The 17147-nt window shown below is 53.3% G+C and overlaps 1 protein-coding gene across 5 annotated transcripts in view; it reads right to left on the bottom strand.

Annotated features, from left to right (window-relative positions):
• DCAF5 (DDB1 and CUL4 associated factor 5) overlaps positions 1 to 17147 on the bottom strand; it is an 88557-nt gene that overhangs the window by 24957 nt on the left and 46453 nt on the right. For all 5 annotated transcript variants that reach the window (XM_029065682.1, XM_029065692.1, XM_029065702.1 and 2 more), the window contains exon 6: positions 16558 to 16771. In XM_029065682.1, the coding sequence (XP_028921515.1) occupies positions 16558 to 16771 (214 nt within the window). The remainder of the gene's footprint in view (positions 1 to 16557; positions 16772 to 17147) is intronic.

Raw genomic sequence — 17147 nt, 5'->3', positions numbered from 1 at the left:
CGGGGCCTCAGTGACCTCCTCTGGAAAACGGGGATTACGACCGTGAGCCCCGCGTGAGACAGAAACCGTATCCGACCCGATTAGCTTAAACCTACCCTAGGGCTGGCCTGCCTGGCACAAAATAAACACTTAAATATCCTAGACTACAAAGAAAACCGGGTTTTACGGGCTCTGCGTCTGACGGGACTGGGGAGTTACAGGGGAGTGAGGGCGGGGGGGGGGGAGAGGCACGTGAAGCTCTTCCAGTCCCAATAAGGTGTGGAATAAAAAATAAGCTCTCGGGATACGTTCAGGAATTTATCATCACTTGCTATACATCCTGTTTTAGCCCTCCTCCTCAGATCTCTAGAAAGAGCTGCCAGAAATAGCACAGGCCCAACAGAGAGAGAGTAGTCTGGAGGCCTTGCCTCCCGGTGAGGTCGCTTAACTTCTCTGTGCCTCGGTTTCCTTATTTGGAAGATGGGGCTTTGATACCTGCGTGTTGGGTTGCTTAACTTCTCTGGTTCTCAACTTCCTCATCTAGAAGATGGGAGTTTTTGAGACCTCCCTGCTGATTAGGTCACTTAATTTCTCTGGGCCTTAGCCTCCTCAACTGGAAGATGGAGATTCGATACCCGTTCTCCCTCCCCTTCCCCGGGGCGCCCCACGTGGGACCGGGATGATGTCTGATCTAACGATTCTTGGCGCTCACCACAGGGCGCTCGCTAAATCCCACAGAACGGCGCCCAACGCTTAGAACGGTGCTTGGCACACAGTAAGCGCTTAACAAATACCATCATCATCATCACTGCGGGTGGCCTCGGAGGACTGACGGGTACCGAGCTGATGCCATTCCATCGATCACCCCAAGATAGTTACTGAGCGTTTACCGTGTGCAGAGCACCCTACTAAGCCCACGGGAGAGCTCCGAAGAAAAGAGGAGTAGGCACGATCCGTGCCCATGGGGAGCTTACAGTCCAGCGACCGGCAGCGTTGGTAGCACACCCGTCGGATGACATCCGTAACTACCGCTGGAGACGCCAACTATCACCCAACAGATGCCTCACTGGGCCTCGTTCCCGCCTGTCCCGCCGTCGACCTCTGGCCCACGTCCTACCTCTGACCTGGAAGGTCCTCCCTCCTCCCATCCGCCAAACTCCCTTCCCCTCTTCAAAGCCCTACCGAGAGCTCCCCTCCTCCAGGAGGCCTTCCCAGACTGAGCCCTCCCTTTTCCTCCGCTCCTCCTCCCCTCCCCGCTGCCCCGACTCCCTCCCGCTGCTCTACCCCCTTCCCCTCCCCACAGCACTAGAATATTTGTACATATTTATTGCTCTCTTTTATTAATGATGTGCATTCATCTGTGGTTCTATTTATCTATCTTGACGGTAGTGATGCCTGTCTACTTGTTTTGTTGCCTGTCTCCCCCCTTCTAGACTGTGAGCCCGTTGTTGGGTAGGGATTGTCTCTCTCTGTTGCCGAACTGTACTTTCCAAGCACTTAGTACAGTGCCCTGCACACAGTAAGCGCTCAGTAAATACAACTGAATGAATGAGTTTCTTGAACACTTATGGTGTGCACAGCATCATACTAAGCGCCTGGAAGAGTGCAACACAACAGAGTTCAACCACTCGACCGATGGAGGCCCAGTGAGCACTTATGAGGTGCAGAGCACTGTACGAAGCGCTTGCGAGAGTCCAGTCTAACAGAGTTCACAGACATGTTCCCCGCCCATACTGAGCTTACAGTCTAAAGGGTTAGTAGACACAAGGAATTTAGAGTCTAGACTTCTTTACACCCCGAAGCCCTGCCCATAATCCCGCTAAGCCTCTCATAGGACCGGAGAAGTCAGTCACTGGGGAGAGGGTACGAGGTGGGGGCTTCAAGACCCCACAGCTAAAGACAATCCTGGAACTCAATCGTATCTGTCAGGCAACGGTATTTATTGAGCGCTTACGGTGTGCAGAGCACTGGACTAAGCACTTGGGAAAGTAAGAGAATTAGCAGACCCATTCCCAGGCCATACAGGATGGCTCTTGGGTGGATGGCTTCGTTTGCATGATGTCCAACGGTTGTTCTTTTATGCCTGGCAGGGAATGTCTGTTTATTGTTATACTGTAATCTCCCAAACGCTTAGTAGAGTGCTCTGCACACACGTAAGCCCTCAGTAAATACAATCAGATGAATGAATGCCGGGATGAAGGACTAGGGCAGGAGCTCTCTGCTCGCTTTCCAGAGGAAAAGATCACGACCCGAGAAGTTCAACACTTGGACCAAGCAGAACCCAGGCTGAGAAGCAACCTCGGCGTCCAGCGGACCGACCTCAAACTCTGGGGATCTGCTGGTCGAGGCTTAGGAAACCCAGGTGTCCTAGATCCTCCGCTCTCGGGGCCGCCCCGGGCTCTCAGTTCACCCACAGGTTGAGAAAGCGAGTGGGTTGAGAGGTTAACAGCTTCCGCCTTTTACCATATGGGTGCCTGTGTGACCTTGGGCGAGTCACTCAACTTCTCCAGGCCTCAGTTTCCTTGTCTATAAAATGGGGATCCAATGCCTGTGACTTTGACTGAGGGACTGCGGCAGTGCCCAAGCTGAACGCGCGCGCTTAACACACAGTAAGAGCTAATCAAATGCCACCATTAAAATCATTATCACTGCACTTAAAATAGAAGAGGGAAGGGATTAATGTCTGTTTCCCCCATTAGACTGTAAGTTCATTGCGGACAGGGGAGCTTATCTACCTTTTCTTTTGCACTGTCCTCTCCCAAGCACTCAGTACAAGGCTCGGCACGCAGTGAGCACTCAGTAAAAGCCATTGATTGAAAAGGGGAAGGGAAAAGCTGCCTGAGCCAGCTGGGTGAAGGTGATTGTTTACACTGAGCCGGGACACGGGATAAGGAGCGGCACTGAAAGGCAGACCTGAGCCAGCACCGAGTAATGAGGCGGTTGGAGAGAGATGGAGCGGAAGCGCTTAGTACAGTGCTTTGCACACAGTAAGTGCTCAGTCAATACCGACTGAATGAAGAAGGGAAAAAGAGAGACAGCGGAATAGAGCTGCCCTGGCTTGGGAAGAAGAGAATCCTATGGATCTAGAAGTTCTTCTCCACAACTCGCTTTTCAAGTGGTCTTTGTTAAGCACTTACTATGTGGCAGGCACCGTATTAAGCGCTGGGATAGTGCAGTGCAAGCGCCTAGTACAGTGCTCCGCACATAGTAAGCGCTCAATAAATGCTATCGAATGAATACTAGATAATCAAGTTGGACACAGTCTCTGTCCCACTTAGGGCTCACAGTCTTAACACCCGTTTTCCAGAGGAGGCAACTGAGGCTCAGAGAAATTAAGCGACGTGCCCAGCATCGCACAGCAGACAAGTGGCGGGGCCGGGATTAGAACCCAGGCCCTCTGACTCCCAGGCCCACGCTCTTTCCACCAGATCACGCTGCTTCTCTTGGACCGTTTCCCCCTCTGGACTGTAAGCTCGCTGTGGGCAGGGTATGCGTCTGGTCACTGCTATACTGTCCTCTCCCAAGGGCTTAGTACAGTGCTCTATACACAATAAGCGCTAAATAAATACGATTGGAATGAACGAATTGGACACGAAGAAGACCTCCCCCCTCTCCCGCCTGAAAAACAGACAGAGAGGCCAAAGCAGAGCTCCTCGCTTGGTCCTTTGGCTGGAAAGATTGGAAAAATCCCGCCCGGCCAGCTGCTCTAGAGGTAAAGAGCCGAGGCAGGGAGGAGGTGAGGCGGGCTGATTCAGAAGCCTGCCTTACAAGGAAGAAAACCCTCAGGCTCTCTCTTCCCCTCGCACACGGATTTAATCTGCCCGCTCCTCCAAGGCACTGGAAAGACGGTCAGGCTGAGCCGGATTCCTTCCAGGCCCAGTGAGCTTTCCCGCCTCGGCCCTCCGTCCGATCGGAACGGGGGGGGGGGAGGGACGACGACACCCACCGGCACATGGACGAGGTTGGCGTCGGGGTCTGAGCGGGAGGTGTTCGGACAGGCCGGCTGACTGCTGAGGGAATCCCGGGGACGGTGGGATGTTGGCGTCCACCCTCTAGACCGTAACCTCGTTCTGGGCAGGGAACGTGCCGGCTAATTCCGTATCTTCCCCGAGTGACACTTGAGGCGGCAGGGGCTGTTCTGTCTCTGGCTTGCGGTTACCCAGCGAACCAAGGAAGCAGCGTGGCCTAGTGGAAGGAGCCCCGGCCGGAGAGTCGGAGGACCTGGGTTCTTAATCCCAGCTCTGCCGCTTGCCTGCCATGAGACCTCGGATAAGTCGCTTCACTTCCCCGAGCCTCAGTTTCTGTAAAACGGTGATTAAGAAGGGGAGAGTACTATGTGGGACAGAGACTGTGTCCGACCTGAATAGTTTGGATCTCCCGCGACACTTGGTACAGTGCCTGGCAAAATAGTTAGTGCTTAACAAATACCATAAAATAGTAAAAATTTTGTTAACTTACGTTAAGCCGGGATGGAAAGAAGGAAATCAGGTGGGACGCAGTCCCTGTCCCACGTGAGGCTCACAGGTTCAATCCCCATTTGAAAGATGAGGTAACTGAGGCACAGAGAAGTGAAGTGACTTGCCCCAGGTCACAGAGGGGACGGGTGGCAGAGCAGGGATTAGAACCCAAGACGTCGTGAATCCCGGGTCTGCCAACCTCTCGACCACGACCTGGAAAGCCCTCCCTCTTCCCGTCCGACAGACCATCGCTTTCCCTACCTCCAAAGCCTTATTTATCGGAGACGCACCTCCTCCAAGAGGCCTTCCCTGACTAAGCCCCCCTTTCCTCTTCTCCCACTCCCTCTGCGTCGCCCTGACTTGCTCCCTTCATTTCACCAACCCGTCTCCTGCCCCTCGGCACTTATGTCCACATCCGTCGCCTATTTATCTCCACTGATGTCCGTCTCCCCGTCTAGACCGTCGGCTCGTCGCGGGCAGGGAATGCGTCTGTTACATTGTTGGGTCGTACTCTCCCAAGTGATCGGTACGGTGCCCTGCCCATGGTAAGCGCTCGATCTCTCCCAGTCAACCCATGGGAGATTGACTCACGGGGTGCGGGGCCTCTACTAAGCGCTTAAGGAGAGCAGAACATAACAGACACGTTCCCTGCCCACGACGAGCCTACCAAGGGGGAAAGATGAATCCCAGTGGCTGCCCCTTGTTTCGGAGAAGCGGCGTTTCCCAGCGACACGAAGGTCAGCAGCGTTCCCCCGGCACTGGCTCCACAGGAATCTCTCAAGTGCGTCTGGGACCCGGGCCCGGTTTTCCCGTTGGACCGGCACAAGCTATTTCTCGGAACAAAACGGGGGAGGTGCTTCTGCCCTGTTCTCAGCCCTGGCGATCCCCGGCTATTTTCCATTTTAGAACTCTGCCCCACGGACCCTTTCTCGGGCCCTTTCTCTAGCGACGGTCTCTACGACAGAACGTGTCCGCTTTTTGTTACGGTGTACTCTCTCCGACGCCTACCGCTGTGCTCCGCACACGGTACGCGCTCAATAAACAGGACTGACTGACTGATTTTACAGCTCTCTGCCACGATCATCGTCAACCGTAGTAAATAATAATAATAATTACGGCATTTGTTTAGCGCTTACTAGGTGCCGGGCACTGTATTAAGCGCCGGGGTGGATACCGGCAAATGGGCTCGGACTCGGTCCTTGCCCTCCATGGGGCTCAGAGTCTCAATGCTCATTTTAAAGATGAGGTAACTGAGGCCCAGGGAGCGAAATTCATTCATTCATTCATTCATTCAATAGCATTTATTGAGCTCTTACCACGTGCAGAGCACTGAACTAAGCGCTTGGAATGTACCATTCGGCAACAGATAGAGACAATCTCTGCCTACTGACGGGCTTACAGTCTAATCGGGGGACACGCTGGACAAAAACAAGACAACCTAATCACGGTAAAGGGAATCAAGGGGATGTACACCTCATTAATAAAATAAATAGGGGAATAAAAATATATACAAATGAGCAGAGTGCGGAGGGGAAGGGAGGGAGGAGGAGCAGAGGGAAAGGGGGCTTAGAAATGACTTGCCCAAGGCCGCACAGCAAACAAGTGGCAGAGCCGGGATCGGAACCCATGACCTTCTGACTTCCAGGCCCGTGCTCTAGCCATTACTCCATGCTGGTATTTATTGAGCGCTTACTGTGGGCAGACCTCTGTACCAAGCGCTTGGGAGAGCACTCTGGACAGTGAGTTCGTTATGGGCAGGGAACTCGTCCGCTAATTCTGTCACTTAGAACAGTGCTCTTCGCCTCGTACGCGCTGTTTGATTGTATTGTACACTCCCAAGCTCTTAACGCTGTGCTCCGCACAGAGTAAGCGCTCATTAAATGCCACTGATCGACTGATTACAATATTGAGTCGGTAGACAACTTCTCTGCCCAAGATGTGCTTGGCCAAGGAAGCGAGGAGAAGGGTCAGTAACTCCGAGACTTGAGCTACAGCAGACCCTGCCCAAACACCCAGCAATGTGCCTTTTACCATTTTTTTTTAATGGTATCTGTTAAGCGCTTACTATGTGCCAGACACTGTTCTAAGCACCGGGGTGAGTTTCAAACTTTCAATCATTCAGTCGTATTTATTGAGCACATTCCGTGTGCACAACTCTGTTACAGGGCAATCTGGTTGGACCGAAACCAGGTCCCACTTGGGGCTCACAGTCTTAATTCCCACTTTCCAGATGAGGTAACCGAGGCACAGAGAAGTGAAGCCTCTCGCCTAAGATTGCACAGCAGGCAGGTGGGGGAGCCGGGATTAGAACCCAGGTCCTTCTGATTCTCAGGCCCGGCGTTCTAACAATTAGGACACGCTGCTTCTCAGGTCGTTTTCTGGGTCATTCCACTCATGCCGCTTAATCTCCACGGCTCACCCGCCTCCTTCCGTTCTGCGGCACGGTCTAACGGTCTGCTCCTCTCCGGTCTCCTCCAAAGCTCAAGCTAGGCTCCAGCCAGCTGCAACTGGGACCAGGAGGTGGGTTCTAATCATGACCCAAACAGAAATAAGTGGATCACTGCTCAACCCTCCTTACCCATTCACCTTTCCAGCAAGCAAAGACCCCGCTAGTGCCGAGGAGCAGCGTGGCACGGGGCTGGGAGTCAGAGGACCTGGGTTCTAATCTCGGCTCTGCCGCCTGGCTGCTGTGGGAGCTAGGGCAAGTCACTTGAATTTCGTCAAACAGGGACTAAGGCCGTGAGTCCCACGGGGGACGTGGACCGTGCCCAACCTGATTAGCTTATATCGACCCCGGTGCTCAGTACAGTGCCTGGCACATAGTAAGGGCTTAACAAAGACCATTACCAAAAAAAAAAAAAGAAAAAATCTTGCTCTGTGGGCAACCTGGTTCTTCTTTCTCAACCGCCACTAGAAATGTTTACACAGTGGGCAGGGAGCTTCAACCCCACCTGAAATTCTACTAATGAACTACTATTCACCAGGCCCCGATGGCCGGACTTCCAGAGCTCTCCAAAGACCCTTTCTAGTGCACCTGATATCATTATTATTACGGCACTTAGAACAGTGCTCTGCACATAGCAAGCGCTTAAATACCAACATTATTATCCGTTCAGCGCTTACTCTGTGCCAGGCACTGTACTAGGTGCTGAGGTGGATACAAGCAAATTGGGTCGGACACCGTCCCTGTCCCCCGTGCGGCTCACGTGCTCAATCCCCATTTTACAGATGAGGGAACTGAAGCACAGGGAAGTGAAGTGACTTGCCCAAGGTCTCAAAGCAGACAAGGGGCAGGACCAGGATGAAAACTTGAGCCCTTCTGACTCCCAGGCCCGTGCTCTACCAACTAGACCACAGCTTGCTGCCCTCCCACTACAACCCAGCCCACAAACTTCGCTCTAATAATAATAATAATAATAACAATAAAGGCATGCGTTAAGCGCTGTACTATGTGCCAGACCCGAACTAAGTGCTGGGGTAGACACAAGCTAATTAGGTTGGACACCGTTCTCCCTCATGGGGCTTACGGTCTTAACCCCCATTTACAGATGAGGGAACTGAGGCCCAGAGAAGTGAGGTGACTTGCCAAAGGTCACCCAGCAGACGAGCGGCGGAGCCGGGATTAGAATGCCAATTTACTCCCTGCGCCTCGATGCAGTGCTCTGCACACAGTGGGCGCTCAATACACACCACTGATGGATGGATTTCATACGATGGGGAAAACCGCCCCCGCCCACGAGACTGTACAGACAAGTCCATTCCTCTTTATCGGCAGCCTCCCGGAGCCCTTCTACTCATTGAAATGTGGAATCGTTAATGGACCGGAGGAGGAGACCGCTGCGATGAGGCCAAAGAAATCCAAAAGGAGGATTTAAAGTAAACCAGCTGTGTGGGAAGGGAAAGGCCAAAGGATGAGTTTGGGGTGAAGGGGTAAGAACGCGTCTGAAATCATAAACAGCTGCTCGTGAACACGCGGCTTTTAGGCGCTTCAAGGAGCGTTTTCCCTTTAGGGGCAAAACCCGAGACTGCCATGAGCAACTGGTTCTGGGGATTATTGGATTAGGAAGGAGGGGGTTCCCTAGCCTCCGACTTTTCTTTTTTAATGGTATTTGTTAAGCACTTACGATGTGCCAGGCACTATACTAAGCGCTGGGGTAGATACAAGGTAATCAGGTTGGACACAGTCCATTTCCCACATAGGCAGGCTCCTAGTCTTAATTCCTATTTTACAGACGGGATGCCTGAGGTATCGAGAGGTGAAGTGACTTGCCCAAGGTCACACAGCAGACACGTGGCAGAGCCGGGATTAGAACCCAGGCCCTTCGGACTCCCGGGCACCGTGATCTGTCCACTAGGCCAGGCTGCTTCTCAATCAGACGTCTGGGCTACTGACGTGAGCCCCGGGTGGGGCAGGGACTTTTTCGGACCCGACTAACTTGCATCTGCCCCGGCGATTAGAAGAGTGCTTGACACATAGTAAACGCTTAACCAGTACCGTTACTATTACGAATGACAATGATCGGGCCGACCCTGCCGCGAGTCTACGTTGTCCAGGTCGAGCTCTAGAGCTGGCGAATTCTCTCTCTGTGTCGCCGACTCTCTCGGCTTCGCCTCAAACTCAAGGCTTCTGTAAAATGAGTGAGGGACACTGTGGAGTAGCTCTGGCACCTTGCAGGGCTTGAAACGTGGGAGGCACAGTGGCAATCTCAGTGCCCATACCGTAATAATAATAAAAATTATGGTGTTTGGTAAGCACTTACTATGTGCCAACAGGCGCCGGGGTGGATACGAGCAAATCGGGTCGGACGCGGTCCCTGGCCCACGTGGGGCTCACCGTCTCAATCCCCATTTTACAGATGAAGGAACTGAGGCCCAGAGAAGTGAAGCGATTTGCCCAAGGTCACACAGCAGATAAGTGACCGAGCTGAGATTAGAATCCATGACCTTCTGAATCCCAGGCCCACGCTCTATCCACTATACCATGCTGCTTCTCCTGGCTGTTGTTTTGTTATATTGGGCTCTCCCAAGCGCTTAGTACAGTGCTCTGCGCACAGTAAGTGCGACTGACTACTCTGCCCTCTCTGCTGCTCAGAGACATTCCTTCTCCCTCACTGGCTCCCAAGCCTTTGGCAACCCCTGCCAACTATCCTAGACTTTTAATTCCTTCCAGAAACCCTCAGCAACCTCAACCCCGATCAACTTGCCGATTACTTGATTGACCAAAATCAGATCAAACCTGCCTCAAGTCCCTCGCTCCCCTCCCCAGGCTCCCCTCGGAGGATAGAGCCCGGGGCTGGGAGTCAGAAGGTCATGGGTTCTAATCCCAGCTCCGCCACTGGTCTGCTGGGTGGCCTTGGGAAAGTCTCTGCGCCTCAGGGACCTTATCTGTAAAATGGGGATTAAGAGCGTGAGCCCCTTGTGGGACAGGGACTGTGGCCAACCAGATTACCTCGTACAGACCCCAGCATTTAGAACAGTGCTCGACACACGGAGTTTGGCAAACGTCATAGTAGTTATCATTATCGTCACCCCGGTGCTCGGAGCCCCTGCCCCACCGGCTTTCTCGGGATGTCTACGGATGCGGTCGGTCTTTCCGGAAGGAGACCCTAGAAAGCCCTACCCCACACGTGGAGCTCGGACCCCTCCATCCTGTGGCCCCGGTTTCATTTCGCCTGGGCCGGCCCACAAGCACACGAGTGAGAAGCGACGCGGCCCTAGGGGATAGAGCGTGGACCTGGGAGTCAGAGGCCCTGGGTTCGAATCCCAGCTCCGCCGCTCATCCGCTGGGTGACCCTGGGCAAGTCGCTTCGTTTCTCTAGGCCTCAGTTACCGCCTCTGGAAAATGAGGATTGAGACTGGGAGCTCCGCTCGGGGCAGGGACTGCGTCCAAACTGATTTGCTTCTATTTGCTCCCACCCCCTGGGGTCTGGTGTCCCTGGTGGGCTTCCAGCTGGGGGGCCGACTCGCTCCCTCTTGTGCAAACTGGTTTCGAAATCCAGCCTCCCCGGACCCGCGGAATTTACATCCCAAGGGACCTCACTGGAGGCTCTCAACATTCTTTCTCTCTCTCTTTTTTTTTTAAACGGTATTTAGTAGTTGCTTATTCTGTGCCAGGCACTGCACTAAACGCTCCGGTAGACTCACGATAATCAGGTTGGACAAAGTCCGTGTCCCGCACGGGGGGCTCACGGCCTTAATCCCCATTTTACAGATGAGGAGAAACCGAGGCCCAGAGACGCGAAGTGACTTGCCCGAGGTCGTACAGCGGACAAGTGGCAGAGTCGGGATTAGAACCCAGGTCCTCCGACTCCCGGGCCGGTGCGCGATCTACTAGGCCAGATTTCTGCTGAGAAGTCACATCCTTCTCTATCGTAAAGGGAGAAACTGAAGCACTGGCAGGGACGGAGGAAGAAAGGGAGGATCTGACGCAGTCAAGCCATCTCTGCTCTCAGAACGACCCTGGAACCGCTCGATCGCCCCGACTCACTCACCGACTCACTCACCGGCCTCTCCTTATGGGGCTTATCAAACCCTGACAGATGAAGCGCGGCACAGGCCCCGGAGTCAAATGGATTACAACCAGCCTTTTCAAAAGCAACTGTAGGGAATGTTCTAGAGAGGGGCAGAAAGGCCAATTGCTCTCATCCCGTCCCCTGCAATCTCTTCAATACGGGGCCCTGAGGGTGGAAAGAGGCGGGGAGTCTGGTGGAGGAGGGGCAGACTCCTGCCTACTGTGTTGCTTTCTTGGAAGACGGATCAATAATCGACTGTATTTACTGAGGGCTTACTTCTTTTTTAAAGTATCCGTTAAGCGCCGTGTGCCAGGGACTGTACTAAGTGGCGGGGTAGGTGCAAGGTAATCGGGTTGGACACAGTCCCCGTCCCACGTGGGGCTCACAGTCTCACTTCCCATTTACAAGTAAGGTAAATGAGGCACTGAGAAGTGAAGCGACTCGCCCTAGGTCACACAGCAGAAAAGTGGAGGGCCTGGAATTAGAACCCAGGGCCTTCTGATTTCCAGGCCCGTCTGTATCTACTAGGCTGCGCTGCTTACTAGGTGAAGAGAATTCGTGATCCTTGGAGGTTAATGATGGCTTTCCCAGGGAAGCTGGGCTCCTTCCACCAATCAATCAGACATATTTACCGAGTGCTTACTATGAACAGAGCACTGTGCTAAGCGCTTGGGAGAGTACGATACAGGTATAGAACAGACACATTCCCTGCCCACTTCACCAAAGCACCCAGCAGACAAGTGGCGGAGCCGGGACTAGAACCCAGGGCCTACCGACTCCCAAGCCCGGGCTCTAGCCACTAGGCCACGCGACTCGAAAGCATTCATTTTCCTTGGAGGTTAATAACGGCTTGCCCAGGAAACCTGGGCTCCCCTTCAATCAATCCATCGTATCTATTGAGGGCTTTCTGGCTGCAGAGCCCTGTACTATGCACTCGGGAGACTAAAACAGAACAGACACGTTCCCTGCCCACGACATCAAGGCAGTCGGCTAGTCGATCGTACTTATTGAGCGCTTACCGTGTGCAAGGCATCCAGCCTCTGCCGGGACCCCGAATCCGGTCCCCGATGGGAGTGGGGTGGGTTTTTTCCCCAAATGAAAAGAACGTGGAGTCCCAACAGACAAGTAAACCGGCACCGTTTCACCGCTTCTATCGATAAATGCTACTCTTCTCACTGTACCTCCATCTCGTCTATCTCGCCGCTTACCTCTCGCCCGCATCCTACCTGTGACCTGGAACGCCTTCCCTCTTCCTCTCAGACTGATAATTGCTCTCCCCACTTCAAAACCTTATTGAAAGCCCATCTCCTCCAAGAAATCTTCCCTAAGCCCTCCTCTCTCCTCCAACTCCCTTCTGCACCACTCTTACTTGCTCCTTCATTCATCCTCCCTCCCATCCCCACAGTGTGTATATATATACATATATATATGCATGTGTATATATATACACACATATATGTGTGTACATAGATAGAATATATATATATATATATATCCTGAATATATATACACAGTATATCCACACCATATATATAGATGTGTATGTATACACACGCATATCTATAAATACGGCCTAGTGGATAGAGCACGAGCCTAGGAGTCAGGAGGTGATGGGTTCTAACCCTGCTCCGCCACTTGTCTGCTGGCTGACCCGGGGCAAGTCGCTTCACTTCTCTGGACCTCAGTTCCCTCATCTGTGTAATGGCGACTGAGATTGTGAGCCCCATGTGGGACAGGGACTGTGCCCAACATTTTCTGCTTAATACGGTACCCGGCACACAGTAAGTGCTTAACAAATACTACAGTTACTATTATTTTAGCTGTAATTTATTTATTTAGTTGTATTAACGCCTGTCTCCCCCTGAAGACTGGGAGCTTGTCGTGGGCAGGAACGTGTCCGTCTGTTGTTATAGCGTCCTCTCCCAAGCGCCTAGTACAGTGCTTTGCACACAGTAAGCGTTCAATCGATAGAATTGAATGAATAAATGACAAACACCTTCCACGACCTAATTTGGTCCTCCATGGGACTCTGCCAAACCTCCTTTCCCTGGATGACTTCGACAGCCTCTCGCGGAAGGAGGAATTCTACATCACGCCCCTTCTGGCTCTGGGAACGCTCAGGACCTACAAGCAAACATGACTGAGCCACGGGTGGGTGGTGTAGAGAGGTGGGAAGTCACACCTCCGAGGGCGGCCGCCTTCGACACTAGCCCATCTAGCCTCGTTCCGATCAGCCCTTAGCGCCGCAGGCTGCCATCTGAGCGGCCGCTGCTTTACTCAGGGCTTTTGGTCGCCTAGCTGGCTCCATCCCATGCCGGAAATTCGACTCTTTCGCCGCCCCGAGGTCCGGCCTAGCGGACACGGGCGGTGAGAGCCGCTCTCGGAACGGGAGGCGCTCCAAACTCTGGGAAACTACCCTTAAATTTCATTCCTCTAAACATTCCTGGGCGGTGGACGGACGGCCAAGGGGTGTGGCACCCCTTCCCCCTGTTGGAAGAGATGGGGGAGACTGAGAGCTACAGGAGGCGTCAGTCCCTGAGACAACAGTGACAACCGCACAGAGGGACCCGGTCGCCCGCCCTCCTTTCTGGTCCACAACCCACCGGCCTCAGTGCTCAAGCCCGTCTGTAAGCTCTGTAAGCCCGTCAAACGGCAGGGAACGTATCTGTTGCCGACTTGTTCATTCCAAGCGCTTAGTACAGTGCTCTGCACATAGTAAGCGCTCAATAAATACTATTGAATGAATGCTCAGGCATGTCAAGGGGAACCCCCGGGGCTGGGAAAATCTGCAAAACAAAAAAAGGGCTCCGAGACGGATGAGCGGAGGCAAAATGGCAATCACCTCTTCCTCCCCACCACACGCAGAGAGACGACGGGCACACAGAGACTCTTCCTCCTGTGGGGCCAGAGACGACTCCCCTCACAACCTCGGATGAGGAGGGGTCCATCTCGATTTGCTCTTTTTCTCCCTGGTTTAGAGGGCAGAGTCTGTCACGCTCTGCAAATATGTAGGTCCCACACAACTGGACAGCAAACCGACAAGCAGCATGGCCTGCTGAGAAAAGGCGTGGCCCAGTGGGAAAGCGCAGGGGCTTGGGAGTCAGAGGACCTGGGTTCTAATCCCAGCTCCGCCACCTGCCTGCTGTGTGACCTCGGACAGGCTACTCAACTTCCCTTCATCTGCAAAATGGGGGTTCGATACCTGTTTTTTTTTTTTTTTATTTTTAACGGTAGTTGTTAATTGCTTACAATTTGCTAGGCACTTTACAAAGTGCTGAGGTACATCCAAGACAATCAGGTTGGACATAGTCCATGTCCTATTTCTAAAAACTGAGGTGCACGCACTCTCGCCATATACCTCTAGAGTTTTTTGAGGAGACTCCCAAGCGCTTAGTACAGTGCTCTGCCCACAGTAAGTGCTCAGTAAAGACCATTAATGGATTGATGGAGATGGTAATACCGGCTGCTAACGGCTTCTGCACCAAGTACCCGATCCACCTCCCTTTCCACGTCAAACTCTCTGTTGCGCCCCTAACTCCAGTCAGTCGGTCAATCGTACTTACTGAGAGCTTACCGTGTGCAGAGCACTGCACTAAATGCCTGGGAGAGTACATTACAACAGTAATCAGACACATTCCCTGCCCCCAAAGAGCTTGCAGTCTAGAGGGGGAGAGACAGACGTTAATAGAAATAAATGGATTTCAGATATGGACATAAGTGCTGTGGAGCTGGGATGGGGGATGAATAAAGGGAGCAAGTCAGGGTGACGCGGAGCGAGTGAGAGAAGAGGAAAGGAGGGCTCAGTCGGGGAAGGCCTCCTGGAGGAGATGCGCGCCCTACAATGCTGGTTACGGTAGTAAGACGGGGACTAAGCGCCTAGTACAGTGCTTGGCACACGGCAAGCGTTCATTAAATACGACCCAATGAATGACTCTGGAGAAGCCTGGACCTTGAGCTCTTTTGCCTAATATGGGACCCCACTGACAGAGGGAACCAGGGAAACCAGTGAAGAACTCTACCCGCCTAGCACCAGGCAGACTATAAGCTCCCCTCTAGACTCCAAGCCTGTACTCCCCCAAGCGCTTAGTACAGAGCTCTGCGTATAGTAAGCGCTCCCTTTGTTCTTTCCCCCTCCCCCCCCATAGCACTTGTGTATATATAAGCTGCAATTTTATTTATTTATATTGATGTCTATTTGTACATCTCTCTCGTCCTCTTCTAGACTGGGAGCTCGTTGTGGGCAGGGACTGTCAGTCCTTACTGCTGCCTACCGTACTTTCCCAAGCGCTTAGTGCAGGGCTCTGCACCCAGTCTGCGCTTAATAAATAGGACTGAATGAAGGAATGATCGCTAGACTGATCCGTGAAGGCCAAGGGGAGGACTGCTGGCTCCACCCTGATCCTTAGAAGGCAAAAGCTGGCATCACTGCCAGCGGGCGTCCACCCTCACAGCGGCCGGTGGGTTCGCCAGTGCTGGCCAGGCTGCGTGACTAGCGGATGCAGCCCGAGGCCTAATCCCAGCTCCCCTCTTGTCTGCTGGGTGACGCTGGGCAAGTCACTTCACTTCTCTGGGCCTCAGTCCCCTCGTCTGGAAAACGGGGGTGGAGACCGCGAGCCCCGCGTGGGACAGGGACGGTGCCCAGCGTGATTAGCTTCTATCTACCCCGGCGCTTAGTTGGGTGCCTGGTTCGTGGTAAATGCTTAACAAATACCATTTTAAAAAAACAAAAGCCCACCAGTATCTCAGCTAGACTGGGGACCCTCACCAGGCGGACCCCAGGATCTGAGTGACGGGAGCGGATCGGGACGGAAAACCCCCAGCTCGGGATTGCGTTTTCCAGATGGGGGTGCCGACGGCTGAAAAGCGACAGGAGAGTCAGCCCCCGGCTTATTGACGATGACAATAATAGCGGCATTTGTTAATCGCTTACTGTGTGTCAAGCACTATTCTAAGCGCTGGGGTAGAGTCAGGTTAATCGAGCAGGACACAGTCCCCGTCCCCAGCTGGGGCTCACGGTCTTAATCCCCATTTTACAGATGAGGGAACTGAGGCACAGAGAAGTCAAGTGACTCGCCCGTGACACCGGCGGCAGAGCCGGGATTAGAACCCGGGTCCGTCTGATTCTCAGGACCGTGCTCTATCCGCTAGACCAGGCCGCTTCTTCATACAGAGCTCCTCAGCTTGTGTCAGCAGAAGAGAGGGGGAAGCTCCCACGGTTCTCTGTGATTACAAGGACTTCGTACAAGCACTTAGTACAGTGTGGAGAAAACGCGGGCCCGGGAGTCAGGCGGTCACGAGTTCTAATCCCGCCTCCACCCCTTGTCTTCTGTGTGACCCTGGGCAAGTCAGTTCACATCTCTGTGCCTCATTTACCTCACCTGTAAAACGACGACTGAGACCGTGAGCCCCACCTGGGACGGGGACAGGGTCCGACCTGATTAGCTTGGGTCCACCCCAGCGCTCGGTACGGTGCTTGGCCCATAGAAACCCTTTGTAATTATTATTAGTACAGTGCTTTGCACACAGTAAGCGCTCAATACATCCGGCCGAATGAATTCCGACCGCCTTCCGATTTCTCTAGACCGTAACCTGGCGGTGGGCCTCCTCACCTGGTCCCGGTCTCCGGCGAAGCAGCAGCTTTTCATGGTGCAGGAGTTGAAGTAGCCCTGGTTGTCGAACTGGAAGACGGGGAGGCGGGAGTGGATGTCGTAGAGGACGGGCGGCAGGCGGCGGCGCAGGGCGAGCAGCTGGCTCCCGTTGCTGTTGAACCGGACGCTCATGGCGCTCTGCAGGGACAGGTTCCCGCCGTAGCGGAGCAGGGAACTGGAAGGCAGGAGGAGAGAGGATGTTCGGGATCTAGAGCTCGATTTGACCCGGCCCTGGATGAGGCCTTAAACTCTAAAAACGATAATCACCACAATCGTGGTATTTGTTAAGAAATCACTCTGCGGCGAGCGCTGTTCTAAGCGCTGGGGTAGATAGGAGGTCATCGGAAACAAACTCTTTCGACGGGCAAATGTGACTCACGGCTGCTTCGGGAATTAGGAGAATGAAGATGATGATGATGAGGATAATAACGGTGCCTGTTAAGTGCTCACTATGTGCCGGACACTCTAAGTGCTGGAATGGATTCAAGCAAATTGGGTTGGACAGTCCCCGTCCCACGTAGGACTCGAGGTTCTGTTCCCCATTTTACAGA

Source organism: Ornithorhynchus anatinus, chromosome 1 (assembly GCF_004115215.2).
Source record: "Ornithorhynchus anatinus isolate Pmale09 chromosome 1, mOrnAna1.pri.v4, whole genome shotgun sequence".
In the NCBI taxonomy this organism is placed as follows: Eukaryota; Metazoa; Chordata; class Mammalia; order Monotremata; family Ornithorhynchidae; genus Ornithorhynchus; species Ornithorhynchus anatinus.
The sequence above is the reverse complement of the archived record's forward strand: the minus strand, read 5'-3'. Positions and strand labels throughout refer to the sequence as shown.